The sequence below is a fragment of the Stigmatopora nigra genome, chromosome 14 (assembly GCF_051989575.1).
Source record: "Stigmatopora nigra isolate UIUO_SnigA chromosome 14, RoL_Snig_1.1, whole genome shotgun sequence".
Taxonomy (NCBI): Eukaryota; Metazoa; Chordata; class Actinopteri; order Syngnathiformes; family Syngnathidae; genus Stigmatopora; species Stigmatopora nigra.
In genome coordinates, this window is record NC_135521.1 from 6401546 (window position 1) to 6414546 (window position 13001).

Consider the following 13001-nt stretch of genomic DNA (forward strand, 5'->3'; position numbering starts at 1 on the left):
GGTTAAGAAATGCTGTTCACTTCAACAGAAAAGACATTTTGCGTGTTTGAGTCTGCTTGGACTCAGTCACTGAAGATAGTGCAGCGGGCCATCTTCAAAGAAGGTATCAACTACTAAACAGATTGGGACTTGGCACCACAAATTTCAAGAAAAGTACCTGAAGGTGGGTTTGCACACTTGCACTTCAAACACTTTTCCCTGGACGATGCAGAAGGGCTTCACCAACCCGCCTTACTGTTTCAAAGTGATTGACCTAAGAAATTGGCCTAAACATTTTGGAACACCCTGTTTTTGCAGGCCTAACTCAAGGGAAAATGTGCACTAAACAGGTAAGAGTTTGTTTTTGCTAACATTATAGGTGCTATTCAAAGTATCGGATCTCATGTCCTAGTGGGGCTTGTGGCATAATACACTAAGAACACCTGATCACATCTGCTCTCAGAAGCTAAGTTAGGCCTGGTTAGTACTTGGATGGGAGACTTTAAGCACAGTCTCCCATCCAAGTACTAAACAGACCTGCTTAGCTTCCAAGATCAGACGTAATCAGCGTTCTCAGCGTAGTAGGCTGTAAGCCCCGCTAGGACATGAGATCCAATATTTTGAGTTGCAACTATAATGTTAGCAAAAGGAAACTCTTACCTGTTTTGTGGACATTTTCCCTTGAGTTAGGCCTGCAAAAACAGGGTGTTCCAAAATGTTTGAGCCCATTTCTTAGGCCAATCATTTTGAAACAGTAAGGCAGGTTGGTGAAGTCTATCTGCATCGTCCTGGGTAGAGTGTTAGAAGTGCGGAAGTGTTGAAACCCACCTTCTGGCACTTTTCTTGAAATGTGTGGTGCCAAGTCCTAATCTGTTTAGTAGTTGATACCTTCTTTGCAGAATTTGTGAAGTCAGCACGCTGCACTATCTCCGGTGACTGAGTCCAAGCATACTTGAACACGCAAAATGCCTCTTCTTTTGAAGTGAACAGCATTTCTTAACCTGAAAAGATAGAAATGCCAAACATTACACACAAAAACTTGACACATTTTCACTGCGAACTGTCAACGAACATTGTGAAAATTATTGGCCTTATGAAATGGGGTCAATCATTTTGGAAAACACCCTGTATACGATGAAAATATGTCAATAAAGACTTCTCTCTGAAAGTTGCCTATCATTCAATGAATTTGTTCTTCTCGGTGGCCCTGGAGTGGATAACATGAATAAAGATGTGAGGTGCAGGCGTACATACCTCAAAGAGTCTGCCCCGGGGTTGCCCTGCAGTATTTGCAGGAGTTGGTCCGCTTGTCCTCCTTGCGCTCCTCGCTGCAGGCTTTGCTCCAAGGGCTCTTTCTTCACCTGCTTGAGCTGCTGGTGGGCCCTCCCCCTGGAGCCCCCTCGCGCCACCGACCTGCCGTTGGACGACCTGTGGTGTCCGTAGTCGTTGCGGCCGTCGGGCCCGGCGTCGTCGTCTTCATCTTCGATCACCACCAGATCGTCTGGCATCTCCTTGAACTGATAAACCAAACGCTGCCCCTCCACCTTTGCCAGGATGCCTCGTTGGTAGTAGTACCTTTAATTGAGAACATAATCAACTCAAGTTATCAACTTGTACTGGAAATACAATCTGAAAAAAAATGAGTACAAAAATGCTAATATTAATTTTTGTTTGCCAAATAAAGTTTTTAGAGGCATATTTTCAGTTTACATTGTCCTTAAACTATGGTTTGAATCAATAGAAAGGTTAAAATATTTCTATTTGATATTGGTGACTATATATTTTGCAACCGCAGGCAGGTTTGCAACATTGTTTTTTTTTCTTTCTGGGCACATTGAGTGTTTCTCCCGCCGCCCGCGGTGCAAAATAAGAACACATTTCCACAACAATGCCAATCCCATCCCTTTCTCACCTAAGCGCTCGTCCCATGGTCTCGTAGTTCATGTCGGGCTTGTTCTTGTGTTTGCCCCAAAGCTTGGAGACAGCTTTGGAGTCAACCAGCTTGAAGATGCCTTTTTCCCTCTGTGTCCACTTGATGTATTTGGGACAAGTGTTTTTGTCCTGCAGTAAGGCCAGAAGGAATTCCCACAGGTAGATGGTGTTGCCTGCAAATGAGGAGATGACTTTAGCTTTCCTCTTTGTTATTGAACAACTTTAAAATGCCTGCACTAAAGCCAAAAAAAAGGCAAGTTATAATTGGCTAGTATTTCACTGTCAAAGTCTAAATAATATGAAATAGACATCATAAAAAACATTATCCCTACATTGAAGATATTAAACTATTGCGGCAGATGAACCACGATAAACGAGGTATTACTGTATTAGGATGGGGAACATTACAGAGTCAATTAGCCTAATGTGCAATCGGTTTGGAACAAAGGTGGTTAAAAACAGTAACGCTCCCAGTGGCGGTCCGAATTCCAGCTGCTGTGACAAGGTGATGTATATCCGGGAGACTAAAGCGTGTCACCCTGTGCGAAGGCAACACAGTAGCGTCCATCAGTGGCGCATCATTGTGCCTGCGAGCCTGTCCCGGCAGACCCCCGAGAAACCCATCATTCACACCCTGGCTTTCCCCCCCCCCACAACACAACGTCGCACTCCACAAGAGAGGAGGAGACCTTGATTTTGATTGGCTGGTTACCAAAAGGGAGACTTGTTATCATGGCTTACCTTTGCCCTCTTTGCTCTTCTTCCTCAGTGGAAGGCTGGGGGTGGAGATGGGGGAGCAGGAGCGGACCACCCGAGGCTTCCTCACTAAGACAAATTCAAAAAGGACGGTGAGTTGAAGTCATTAGCACACGCCTTGTGTACGCGTGGTGTCGGAAAAAAAAAATGTCACCTTTACTTTTTTTCTGCGGCTTCAAGGGACACCTGGGGGGGATTTCGTCCATGGATGAGGTGTCCTCGTCCAGCGACACGTCAAGGGCGCCGTTCTCCATGTGGTCGGGCCTCAGGGGGGTGTACGTCAGGTCGGCCTCCAGCAGTACGCCGTAGTTGTGAACTAGAAGGTAAACAAAGAATAAACAATACTGTCAAAAAAACAAGGGCATTTTTATTTTTATGTGTTGGGGGGGGGGGACTATGGGGCACGTGAGATGTGGAAACTGGAATGACAGCTCCGGTTCAAATCCATCCATCATCTTATTTATATATGGAGGTTGCCAAAATAAAAATGTTGAGTAAGATTTTGTGGGAATATAACGGGTTTAAGCCTGCTCTCTTTGTCTTGTTTGACATCAAAAAGTCCGCCAGGGGTGTCCCGCCTGTCACCCAAAATCAGCTCATCCGAGACCCAATGGGTGACAAGCGCTCGGGGAAAAATGGATGGAGGGATAAAATCATAACCTTGCGAACGAGTGAGGAATAATGTTCTAGAGGTGGCGTATTTGTCAACAAGTCATCTTACGCATGCGCTTCTCATCCAGGATGTTGTTTGGAGACTCCATATTGAGCAGGGCTGCCGCCGCCTCGTTTGTTTCCATGCTGTCTTCTGCACCCGAGACCGTTTCTTTAAAAAAAATAAGAAGAAAACAACATATGATTCGCTTTCTATATTTTCTAGTGCCATGTGCAATAAAGGTGCCAATGCGAGTCTCCAAATTTTTGATCGGATTAAAGTGGTTCGGAAATTCAAAAGTCAGTAGAGTAATGATGTTGCCATTGAAATAAACCCAGTCTGTTCAAACAAGTGGGTTTTGAGACCTAACAAAAAGAGACATTTCCACTAAAAGCGCCCTTGAAAATACAGCCATCTGCTATGATTTTATCCTAAAAATAAACCTCACCAAGTACAAACTTGACTTTTTTTTAATTCTGCCACCAAAGCCAATCACTTAATCTCATCAGCCCAAGTTAGTTCTCTGAATTCCCTCATAAACCCCAATAAAAATACCTGAAGAGTGAGAAATGGTTGACCTACATAGTTCTTATTTTTAATTTAACTCAATAGTTTAAAATAGGCCCCAAAAAAAACCCACGACCAAAGAATTCTAATGAAAGAATGTGTGTAATGTTCCAACCTGAGAGGTCCACTCCTCCCACCAAGATGGATGGCGCCTCCACCACGTGCATGGCATTGTCCATCATGATCCCATTGGTCACCTCGTCTGACTCCAGGCCCGAGTACACTTGCAACAGATCAGTGGCGGGCACCTGCTCCACGATCACGGCGGGGAACACAGATGGATCGTCCAGCTGTGACACACACAAACACACACACACACACAATTGAGTGGGAGAAAGTGGCTCGCCATGACGAAAAACGTAGCAAAAACGGTAAATTGATATCACGACCTGATGTGCCGGCTCGTGTTTACAGACGTATAAAAGCAAGCGAGTACCATGTGCAATTTGAGCTAATGTGCAGGGATGGAGGAGAGAGAGAGAGGAGCTTCATTTTTGAAGCCTTGCAGTAGCCCACAACAGGGAGCCATTCTAAGAAGACTTGGATGGGAAAGCTGATAAAACATTGGGAATTTTACATACAATGTGTTTCAGGAAAATATTCTGTGGGAATTGTTTTCAGTGTAAACTTCTTAAATCCTAATGTTTTGTCTCCATGCAAAATCCTACTTGTCATTCCATTGAAAAATGTTAACGTGTGTTTAAAATGGTTTCTTTTGGTTCTCTTACCACATGAAAAGGTTCAAGCACTTTAAAAAAGGCTCTTTCTAGTATGCCGTTTTTTCGAACTGTAAGTATAAGCCGCAAAATAGAGGAAAACGGACAAAATAGGCACTTGTTAATGTATCCTATTAATAAATTTCTGTTGGCAATCAGAGATGAAAAAAAAGAATATCTAAGTCGCATGAGTTTAAGTCCCAGCTAAACTTTGAAAAAAATGTAATGTCAATGTAATTTATAATCCAGAAAATACAGTACTTTCTAAACACCCATAAGTAAACACTCACACGCAAATGTTAAACACTGTCCAACACAAACCAAAACATATATACAGAATATGCTTTTGACTAAATAATGCAGAGCAGTGATACTAAAGAAAATCACTTTGAATTCTAAAAATAGATTATTATTATCAATCTATTGAACTACATTTTTGGTTCACTCAACGCATTTAGTCTTTACCTTCTTGCAGTTTTTTTTTAAATCTAATGCTATCATATAATGCATGTATCGATGCCACTAGATGACAGCAGAGTACATGGCAAGAAAACCAAAGTTGTGGCGCCACATTTCAAAAAAGAAATCATCAGGATGCACAAACCAGTGACAAAATACCTTCTCAAATGCCCAAACAGCCACTCATCTCATTCATTCCCATCCAGTCAATCATAAGGAAAATTCAACTGTGCTTACTTAATTTTTAGCAGAACTTACGACATGTAAATTTTGGATGGTGTGCTAACAGTCGATTCCTTGATTAAAAGTGGGAAAGGGTGGACAGCGAGCAGGAGGCGGATGATGAATAAAGGCTTATCTGTGCCGTCACACAAGTGTCCATTGTTGGCTTCAAACCTCTGGGGCATACCAGGTGTTCCGATCTAATGGGGGAGGAGGTGGATGGGCCCATTTTGGCTACACTTTAACCAGGCCTGCTGAAAGAGCAGCTGGTGATTTGATGCAATTGTTAAAAGAAACTACGGGTTCACACGCGGGCCACATTTGTCCACACGGAAAGCCACAATGAATGACGACAAACATGGCTTGTCATGCGCAAAGAAGAATGTATTTGCTTTGACTACAATAATCGAAAATAGCAATGTTTCTCATGAGCCCGTATCTGATACCGTTGGATGTAGCGAAAACGATGCGGCTCAAGAATGGGCCTGCCTGTCGATGTCCTTGAGAAAAAAAAAAGTCAAGCGCGCATTCGCATGTGCTGACATTTTGACTATTGGTCGAATGAACTCCCCAAACAGCAACTCCTCCTTAGCAGACTAATGGAGCAGTGCTGACTGAGGTTGTTGTCTTAGCACATGTTGTGATGATACACAAACGGAGTGTTTCCTAGCCCATATGAAGCCAAGCAACACACTTCAAATGACAAAAATCCAGCAAACAAGTGCTACGCGGTAAACTCATCATCTATGACGGCAGTGAAAGGAATGCAATGGTTCTGCCTCTCCATGTAGGTGACTAGAATAGACGGGAAATAAGAAAAAATGCATCACTAGAGGTGAATGGATAATATTTTCACACAAGATGAATTAAGAACAAAGAATTATTGTGGGAGTGGCAAAAGTTCAAATGTACAGCTCTACTGGGTTGGCTAAAACAGTCATTTCTATTCTCTCATCTCATTTTCTGAACCGCTTTATCCTCACTAGGGTCGCTGGGGGTGCTGGAGCCTATCCCAGCTGACTTTGGGCCAGAGGCAGTGGAAACCCTAAATTGGTGGGCAGCCAATCACAGGGCACAAGGAGACAAACAACCATCACAGACTCGCACTCATACCAATTTAGAGGACAAGGCATTTCCGGTGTCGTTATCTCCCATTACCATGAAATAAAACTAGTCCATTAACGTGAAACAAACTAAAAATCCCTCCTAAACAAGTCCATTCCACGAAATATTGAGTTATATTCATATTCACTTATTCAGTGGTCTGTCAAAACACTAATATAATTGCAGTATCCTCATGCATACTCTATAAGCACGACATGCCACTACAAGGTTCGGTAATGATTCACTTTAGGGAGTTTTTGACCAAAATCACTCATCGTTTAAAAAATCATTTAAAAAAAAAACTGCTCCTATTTCCCTCACGTCGAAGACTGTGTTGAAATACCGCAGGTGGATTGCAATTACGTGGGTTGAGGGGGTTGGATGAAGTTTGCTCAAACAAGGGTGGGTGCAGCCAGAAACAAAGCCAGGGGAACAATGCGGGACCTTTGGGTAGAATCGTCCCATCCACTCGGAACCGGTCGGTCGGGTTAGGCCTGATTAAATACCCAGTGGGAATCTAGCAACAACCCGTCATTCTGGATCCGTGCGCATGATGCAGTCAGCGGCCCTGGAGGAGCCTGCTCCACTGGATATGGGCGTGGACGAGCAAAAGACGGGTGACTTGAGCGGACCAACCAGAAGATACGTACTACATACATAAGCGCGAGTACGTAAGTTTTGTGCCGTAAACATATTGGCGCTCCACGCCTATTGACTCGCCGCTTTCCCTCCCATGCACCCTAACCCTGGTGCAGGTTTGTCAGACTTTCCACGTCACCGCCTCCTCCTTCTCTAGACTTCGTGACAGCCTCCCAGTGGCCACGCTGTTCTAAGTTGCGCCTACCCTGCCGGGACAAGTCTCGCATGTATCAACAAGCAGCATGTCAGTGCAAACACGGGCCTCCACGTCATCTGAAAAGTGCAGACTCAGAGTCTGCGTTTCTGCGTGATACACATAGCTAAAAAAAGAATTTGAAAATGATGACCATGGAGCCCCTCAAACACTCAAATTCACAAACAAACTTAGATAAAGATTAACCCGAATGACCCTGAACAGGTTCATTGCCTCATATCTGATAATACGATTCATATCACAATTTGATTCCCATAAATCTCGATAGTACGCGACGACAGTTACTATTTTTGTATATCACTTTGGATATTTTTGCACTGATCTGCTTTTTTGCAAACTAACTTTAGTCCAAATATCTTGGAATCTAACCACACCAATTTTTCAACATCTATTGAGTGGCACGTCACAGCCCAAATGTGAAATTAAATGTGCGTCTTTATCCAAAGTTACGGCCAGGCCGCATGCCAGCGCTCATTAAAATAAAACTTTAGTTTAATCCTGCTCAACTGCCTCACCATCAAAAACCGGAGCGACTTCCTCAGAAATTGGAAGCATCAAACCGCAACAGTAAAAAAAAAAAAACATTTCCCAAAGCAAATCAGAAATGGAGGTTGTCAGATTTGTACCTGGTTGATTTCATCCATGCCATTACTGGCAAATTCAAAGACGAGTTCATTGGGCTGCGCCGCGGTGGTCATGGTGGTGACCACGCTGGCTCCTTCTCCGCACAGACGGCGCCCACTTCAGACCTCGGGGGTGAACGATCACGGTAGAAAATGGCCTCCTAGTCCGGCCTTCTTTTGCAGAGTTTCAGAGGATTCGTCCGGTACCGCTCGGGATCCGAGTGGCGCATCTAAACCTGAAAGACCAGAAAAAAATAACAACAAATGAGATCACGAGACAATCCTTTCAGTTTACAAAGTTCATCATTCCACATTTTCAAACAGAACCCAAGCCTTAAATTACCCATTTCTCTCATAATGTGGGAGGCATGCAAAATTCTTTGACATTAAACATCGGCATGTTTACAAACAATAACCGGTCAGATACATTCAAGTAGACTTGTTGTGGTAAATAAACCAACACAAAAAATCCATAAGGAAGCTTGATAGCCATGGTGGTAAACCTGGAATAGGATTTTGGCATATCCAAGTCATCTTATTGTTTATTTTTTATTTTTTTGCAGGACTCCTAGCTTCTACGACCTTTGAAAAAGATTTTGCAAATGACAGTTGTTCCCTTTGATGAGGTATTAAAGGAATTCTGTACAGTTCACCCTTGCTAGACACAAGGTCTTAGAAGTACATCATTAATGCTAGCACTGTTTATCTGTGCAGAATTTTGGGAGGCATTTCTCTTTTGATTTTGGTGTGCAAAGCTAAACGGTAGCAATTATAGTTACAAAATATATATAAATGACACCAACATGCCAGTCTTTCTACATTTCTTTAAAAAAAGAAGGCGTCACTTTGGCCCAACAACTGTTGGACGTACCACTGGTCTGAACACCACGTTTTTCTCCGGATGGACCCCAAAACGCCAATTGTGTGAAAACCCTGGAAATGCAAGTAAGTTCTGCCCCACCCACGGTAATTAATTAGAAAGATAGATTACAACTGAGCATTAGCAAAACACTCCAGTTTCTGATGTTGCAGCCTGACTTGTTCTTACTTAGTGGCAGCAAAACTGTTTTTGTGTGTGACCAATGACTGATTGGCGACCAGGTTAAGGTATCGTCTGCCCGTGTTTTGCTGGAGGTCAGCTGGAATAGGCACCCCGTGACCGTGATAACGAGGATTGGTGTTTAAGGCGGATTTATGTCACCATAGAAAGATGCAAACTGGTTTATTTGGATAAAATATCAGGCAAGCTCAGTAGCCAATGTGTTACTGCAGGATTATTCTAATGTTTTATTGTAATATTTAAATAAAATGGGTTGTTGGACTTTGGGCTGACAGGTTACAGTTTGCTGAAGAATTAATTGCACAGTGGGCTACAGGCACACACTCGCATATAAGCATAACCTTCACAGAGACCAAAGGGAGGTCTCACAAACATACACACACACCCCTTGGTTTTCCCGCTGCTTCGGGGTGGGGAATATTTGCTTTGAACTGTCTTTGTGAACGTTGCAGGTCCAAGGTGGAGTCACAAAAAGGAGGGTGGAGACCTGCAAAGGTCTACAGGAATGGAAAAGCATGCAGACGGAGTTGTAAAATGGCTTTGAGAGGGAGGGGGAGAAGAATAGAAGTAGTGATAACCAAAAGAATTCCTTTTGTTTGCTATTTGTTTTTAAATACAAAAAAAATTTGGGGGGTCTAGCTGGGCTTTGTCAAGACTATTTTGGAGAATCGGTGTTAATTGTCCTCATGTTTAGAAGTCCGAAAATAAAAATGAATACTTAATTTTAAGCATTGCGGCTTTGCGCCTCACCACAATAAAATCGAGTTGTTAGAGTTGTTACTAGTGAGCCAAAATGGATGCTAGTAGTGGTGATAAAAAAAAAGCATACACGACCCTTGAGTGGGGTAAAAGGGAATATAGTGAATGCTAGAAGAGCATTTCACGTGCGTTTTCCAGCTGGTTGGCATGGTGCTAGCTCCAAGCAAGGCGCCCATGAGCGAGAGGCGGGCCGCACATTTTCCGGCGAACATGACAACAGCTGCCTTGTCCTAACAAAGAGGCCAAGCTGCTGCGTCATGAAGAGACGATGACTGAGAAGCCACGGAGGCCGAAGGGAGGAGCTGGACGGGATGGCCGGCCGGCAAGGCGTAATAGCGCCCAAAGTAAACAGAGCGCCGGGTGGGACCCCAGCGCCATTAAAAGCGCCATTGGACATTAGGCAGATGACACATGAGCGTCCGAGCATGACATCTGGAATGTAGCGTTCACATTTACGCCGCTGAAAATCCATAAGTGAACGTGCATATTTATTTGTTTATTTGTACATTAAATCATTATTTTATTTTTAGAGATCTTTACGCCTGGCTTAGTGAGGGCATAAACTAAAATGGCTACTGTGCTATTAGTCATCGGCAGATGAGAATGAAATTTAAACGCTCCTTGGAGGCCAACTTTAATAAAAAATCTCAGCATGTGTTAAATAAATGGGGATTTATTGTTATGATCCAAATGTGCCAGTAGTAGAAGACATGCAAGCTGTTTTGGGTTGCTATTGTCGTCCATCTGGGCAGATGATAGTAATCAGATGAAAGTGGTCGTAGTTCATTTGAATGTGTTTTTTTTTTTTATTATTACTTTTCAAAAACAGGCATCCAATTGCTGTCAAAAAATTATTGAGGGGCCATGGCATATCACATATGGAACGATAAACATTAAAAGCAAATTCCAGGAAGTAGGTCGAGTATTTTCCGCCGTTCTTTTATGAAAATAGCAAAATTTGACAGTGAACTAAAGCACAACATTATTATGTGCAACAACTATCCTCCAATAGTCAAAAAGGTGTGCAGTACAACAGCATAATGGACAATCATTTCCTTTGTAATTGCTGTTGACTGACGGGTTTTCTAGTCAAGATTGGAAACAGCGGCGGTGCTAAAAATAGACTAAAATCTCGTCAGCAGCTGCCATTGCAAACTTCCCATAAGAGATTTGGCGCACAAGACTGATAGCCTCCAGCAAAATTGAATTTAACGGACGCAAACACCAGGAATGACTGAGGAAATTGTTCCATCTCGGGGGTTCGGTTTTTGTCGAGGTTGACTCGATGTTTCCAAGGTCTTTTGGGGAGACGTGATGCAGCGATCGATGCGGAGACGGCGGACGCCGTGAGCGCCGCCGTCCGTCTCGGCGAGTGTTGTTTGCCAGTTGCAATAACAGCCAATTAAAGTCAGGATGCAGTACATGAGTAAATAGAGCGTTCCCAGAAGGCCCTACACGCCCCCCACCACAACTCACATAGCATTTTTCCTCTTTATTCTCTTTCGCTGAGCTCATTGTTGACCATGAAAGGAGGCAAATGAAGACAGCAGAATGACTACGCAATGACTCACTTTACATTTGGCCAGTGCAAACATTGTGAGACGCAAGAGGGAAGGATGGAACTGCGGGACAAATCGCCACTTATCAGCCACTTTCAGCTCTGTATACAACGCAAATCATGCTGATTTTCCGGAAACATTTGGAGGGCCGTGGCCAGATGAAACCGCTTGACAGCAATTACAGGCCAAATAAAGAAATGTGGCCATTTACGCCAACATTCATTCACAGTACCACACTCGTTTACATCTCAGCCTTTAAATTCAACCCTCCACATACAAAAAAATATATTTTTTAAAATACCACACAAGGCTGACACACCCAATAATCATTGTCCGGAAAATACGGAAGATAATATTGGCAACCTTAGACGACGTGAGAAGTTTAACCTTATTTAACTTAACATGCGTTGGCTGTGTTTTTCATTCTAGGTTTTACTTGCAGTACCCCCAACTGCATGCCCCCACCGCCTTTCAAACTTTACACCACAACAGAGAATACAATAAATATTATGGCAGTGAGCCAGATGGGCTCTGATGCAGTCTAACTGCGTTTCTCAAAGCCTAATGGCACCTCGAGAGCGGCAGCAGCCGAGGCTAGTCGTGCTGAGCCAGGGCCGAAAGAGACGAGTGGAATTTAATCTCATCTCCTGTGAACCTAGTACTTTTCCTTCTCCAGCATGAGTAGACGACATTTTGCTTTGGAAAACCCATTGTGGGTGCACAACAAGGAGAAAATGTGGCCTCTATGAGTGAGATACATGTCAAAAAGTTGAATATTTTAGAGAAGCGCAAAAGCTACAAAGTGACCTGCAAATTGGGAACTGGCAGGAAAAGCATTGCACAGCAGCTACTTCCTGTCTGTTAAACCACACTCTGATCTGAGAAACATTGGTCTCTGTGAGGCGGAAACTCCGCAATGGCCCCCCGTTTCCTTTGCGATCAGTTCATGACTCGCATTCTCTAAAGAGCTAAACAGCCAACATTGCATTTTAAAGAATGAACCAATCCTCCACATGAGCATAACTGTAATTTATAGGATTTATTAATATTCTCTACCACCTATGATTCCAATTATCAATAAAGATTTTTTTTAAATTGACAAGGTTGTCACATGTAAATACAAAAGGCCATTTTTAAATTATTTCCCCTGCATCCATTTTCAGAGCTACTTATTTTGATGAGGGTCACAGGGTGCTGGAGCCTATTCCAGTATTGGGTTGGCGATTGCTTTATCCTGTTTATATTTGAAATATTTGATCCTAAAGCTGCCGCTTTTGATTTTATGTGTGTGCAATGTGACGCAAGACCAGACATGGCGAGCGGTATTTCCTTTCTATGACTCAATCCGCATTCTGTCGATCGACTTTTTCGGCGTGCACTTACGATAAAAAGGTGAATGCAAGCGGTGTTGTGTAGCCTGTTAAAAAATGATTTTCAAGTTTATATTTCGAAGTAAACATGTCAGCAGGACATTCTCAATCCACCCTTCAGCTAAAAAAACAAGACCAATTACATTCCTGGCTGTTAACACCATGCCTGCATAGAAATGTTAACTCGTGTGAACTTTGCTGTCTTTTTCTTTGACGTTTTTTTACTTCAGTTGGCATACTAGAGAGGGGAGGAGGGGTACCAGGTTGGTGCATACCAAACAGGTCTGGACACAGGCTGAGGAGTCCACGCAAAATGAGACACGCCCCAACGTGGGGCAAAACAACACCCTAAACTGTTCTAATGTCTTTCATAGTGACATTACGTTTATT

The 13001-nt window shown here is 43.1% G+C and overlaps 2 protein-coding genes across 9 annotated transcripts in view; one reads left to right on the plus strand and one right to left on the minus strand.

Annotated features, from left to right (window-relative positions):
- elf1 (E74-like ETS transcription factor 1) overlaps positions 1–13001 on the minus strand; it is a 26822-nt gene that overhangs the window by 2490 nt on the left and 11331 nt on the right. For 6 of the 8 annotated variants that reach the window (XM_077732176.1, XM_077732175.1, XM_077732177.1 and 3 more), the window contains 7 exons: positions 7867–8099; positions 4002–4176; positions 3389–3490; positions 2822–2983; positions 2653–2736; positions 1892–2084; positions 1234–1554 (listed from right to left, as the gene is read on the minus strand). In XM_077732176.1, the coding sequence (XP_077588302.1) occupies positions 1234–1554; positions 1892–2084; positions 2653–2736; positions 2822–2983; positions 3389–3490; positions 4002–4176; positions 7867–7938 (1109 nt within the window). In that variant the 5' untranslated portion in view covers positions 7939–8099. Of the gene's footprint in view, positions 1–1233; positions 1555–1891; positions 2085–2652; positions 2737–2821; positions 2984–3388; positions 3491–4001; positions 4177–7866; positions 8100–8206; positions 8376–13001 lie in introns of those variants that run through there. The other 2 variants (XM_077732181.1, XM_077732182.1) reach the window with 2 other exon arrangements.
- LOC144207012 (ubiquitin-conjugating enzyme E2 A) overlaps positions 8578–13001 on the plus strand; it is an 18147-nt gene continuing 13723 nt past the window's right edge. Inside the window, exon 1 of the mRNA XM_077732185.1 lies at positions 8578–8808. The gene's annotated coding sequence lies outside the window, so the exon portion shown is untranslated. The remainder of the gene's footprint in view (positions 8809–13001) is intronic.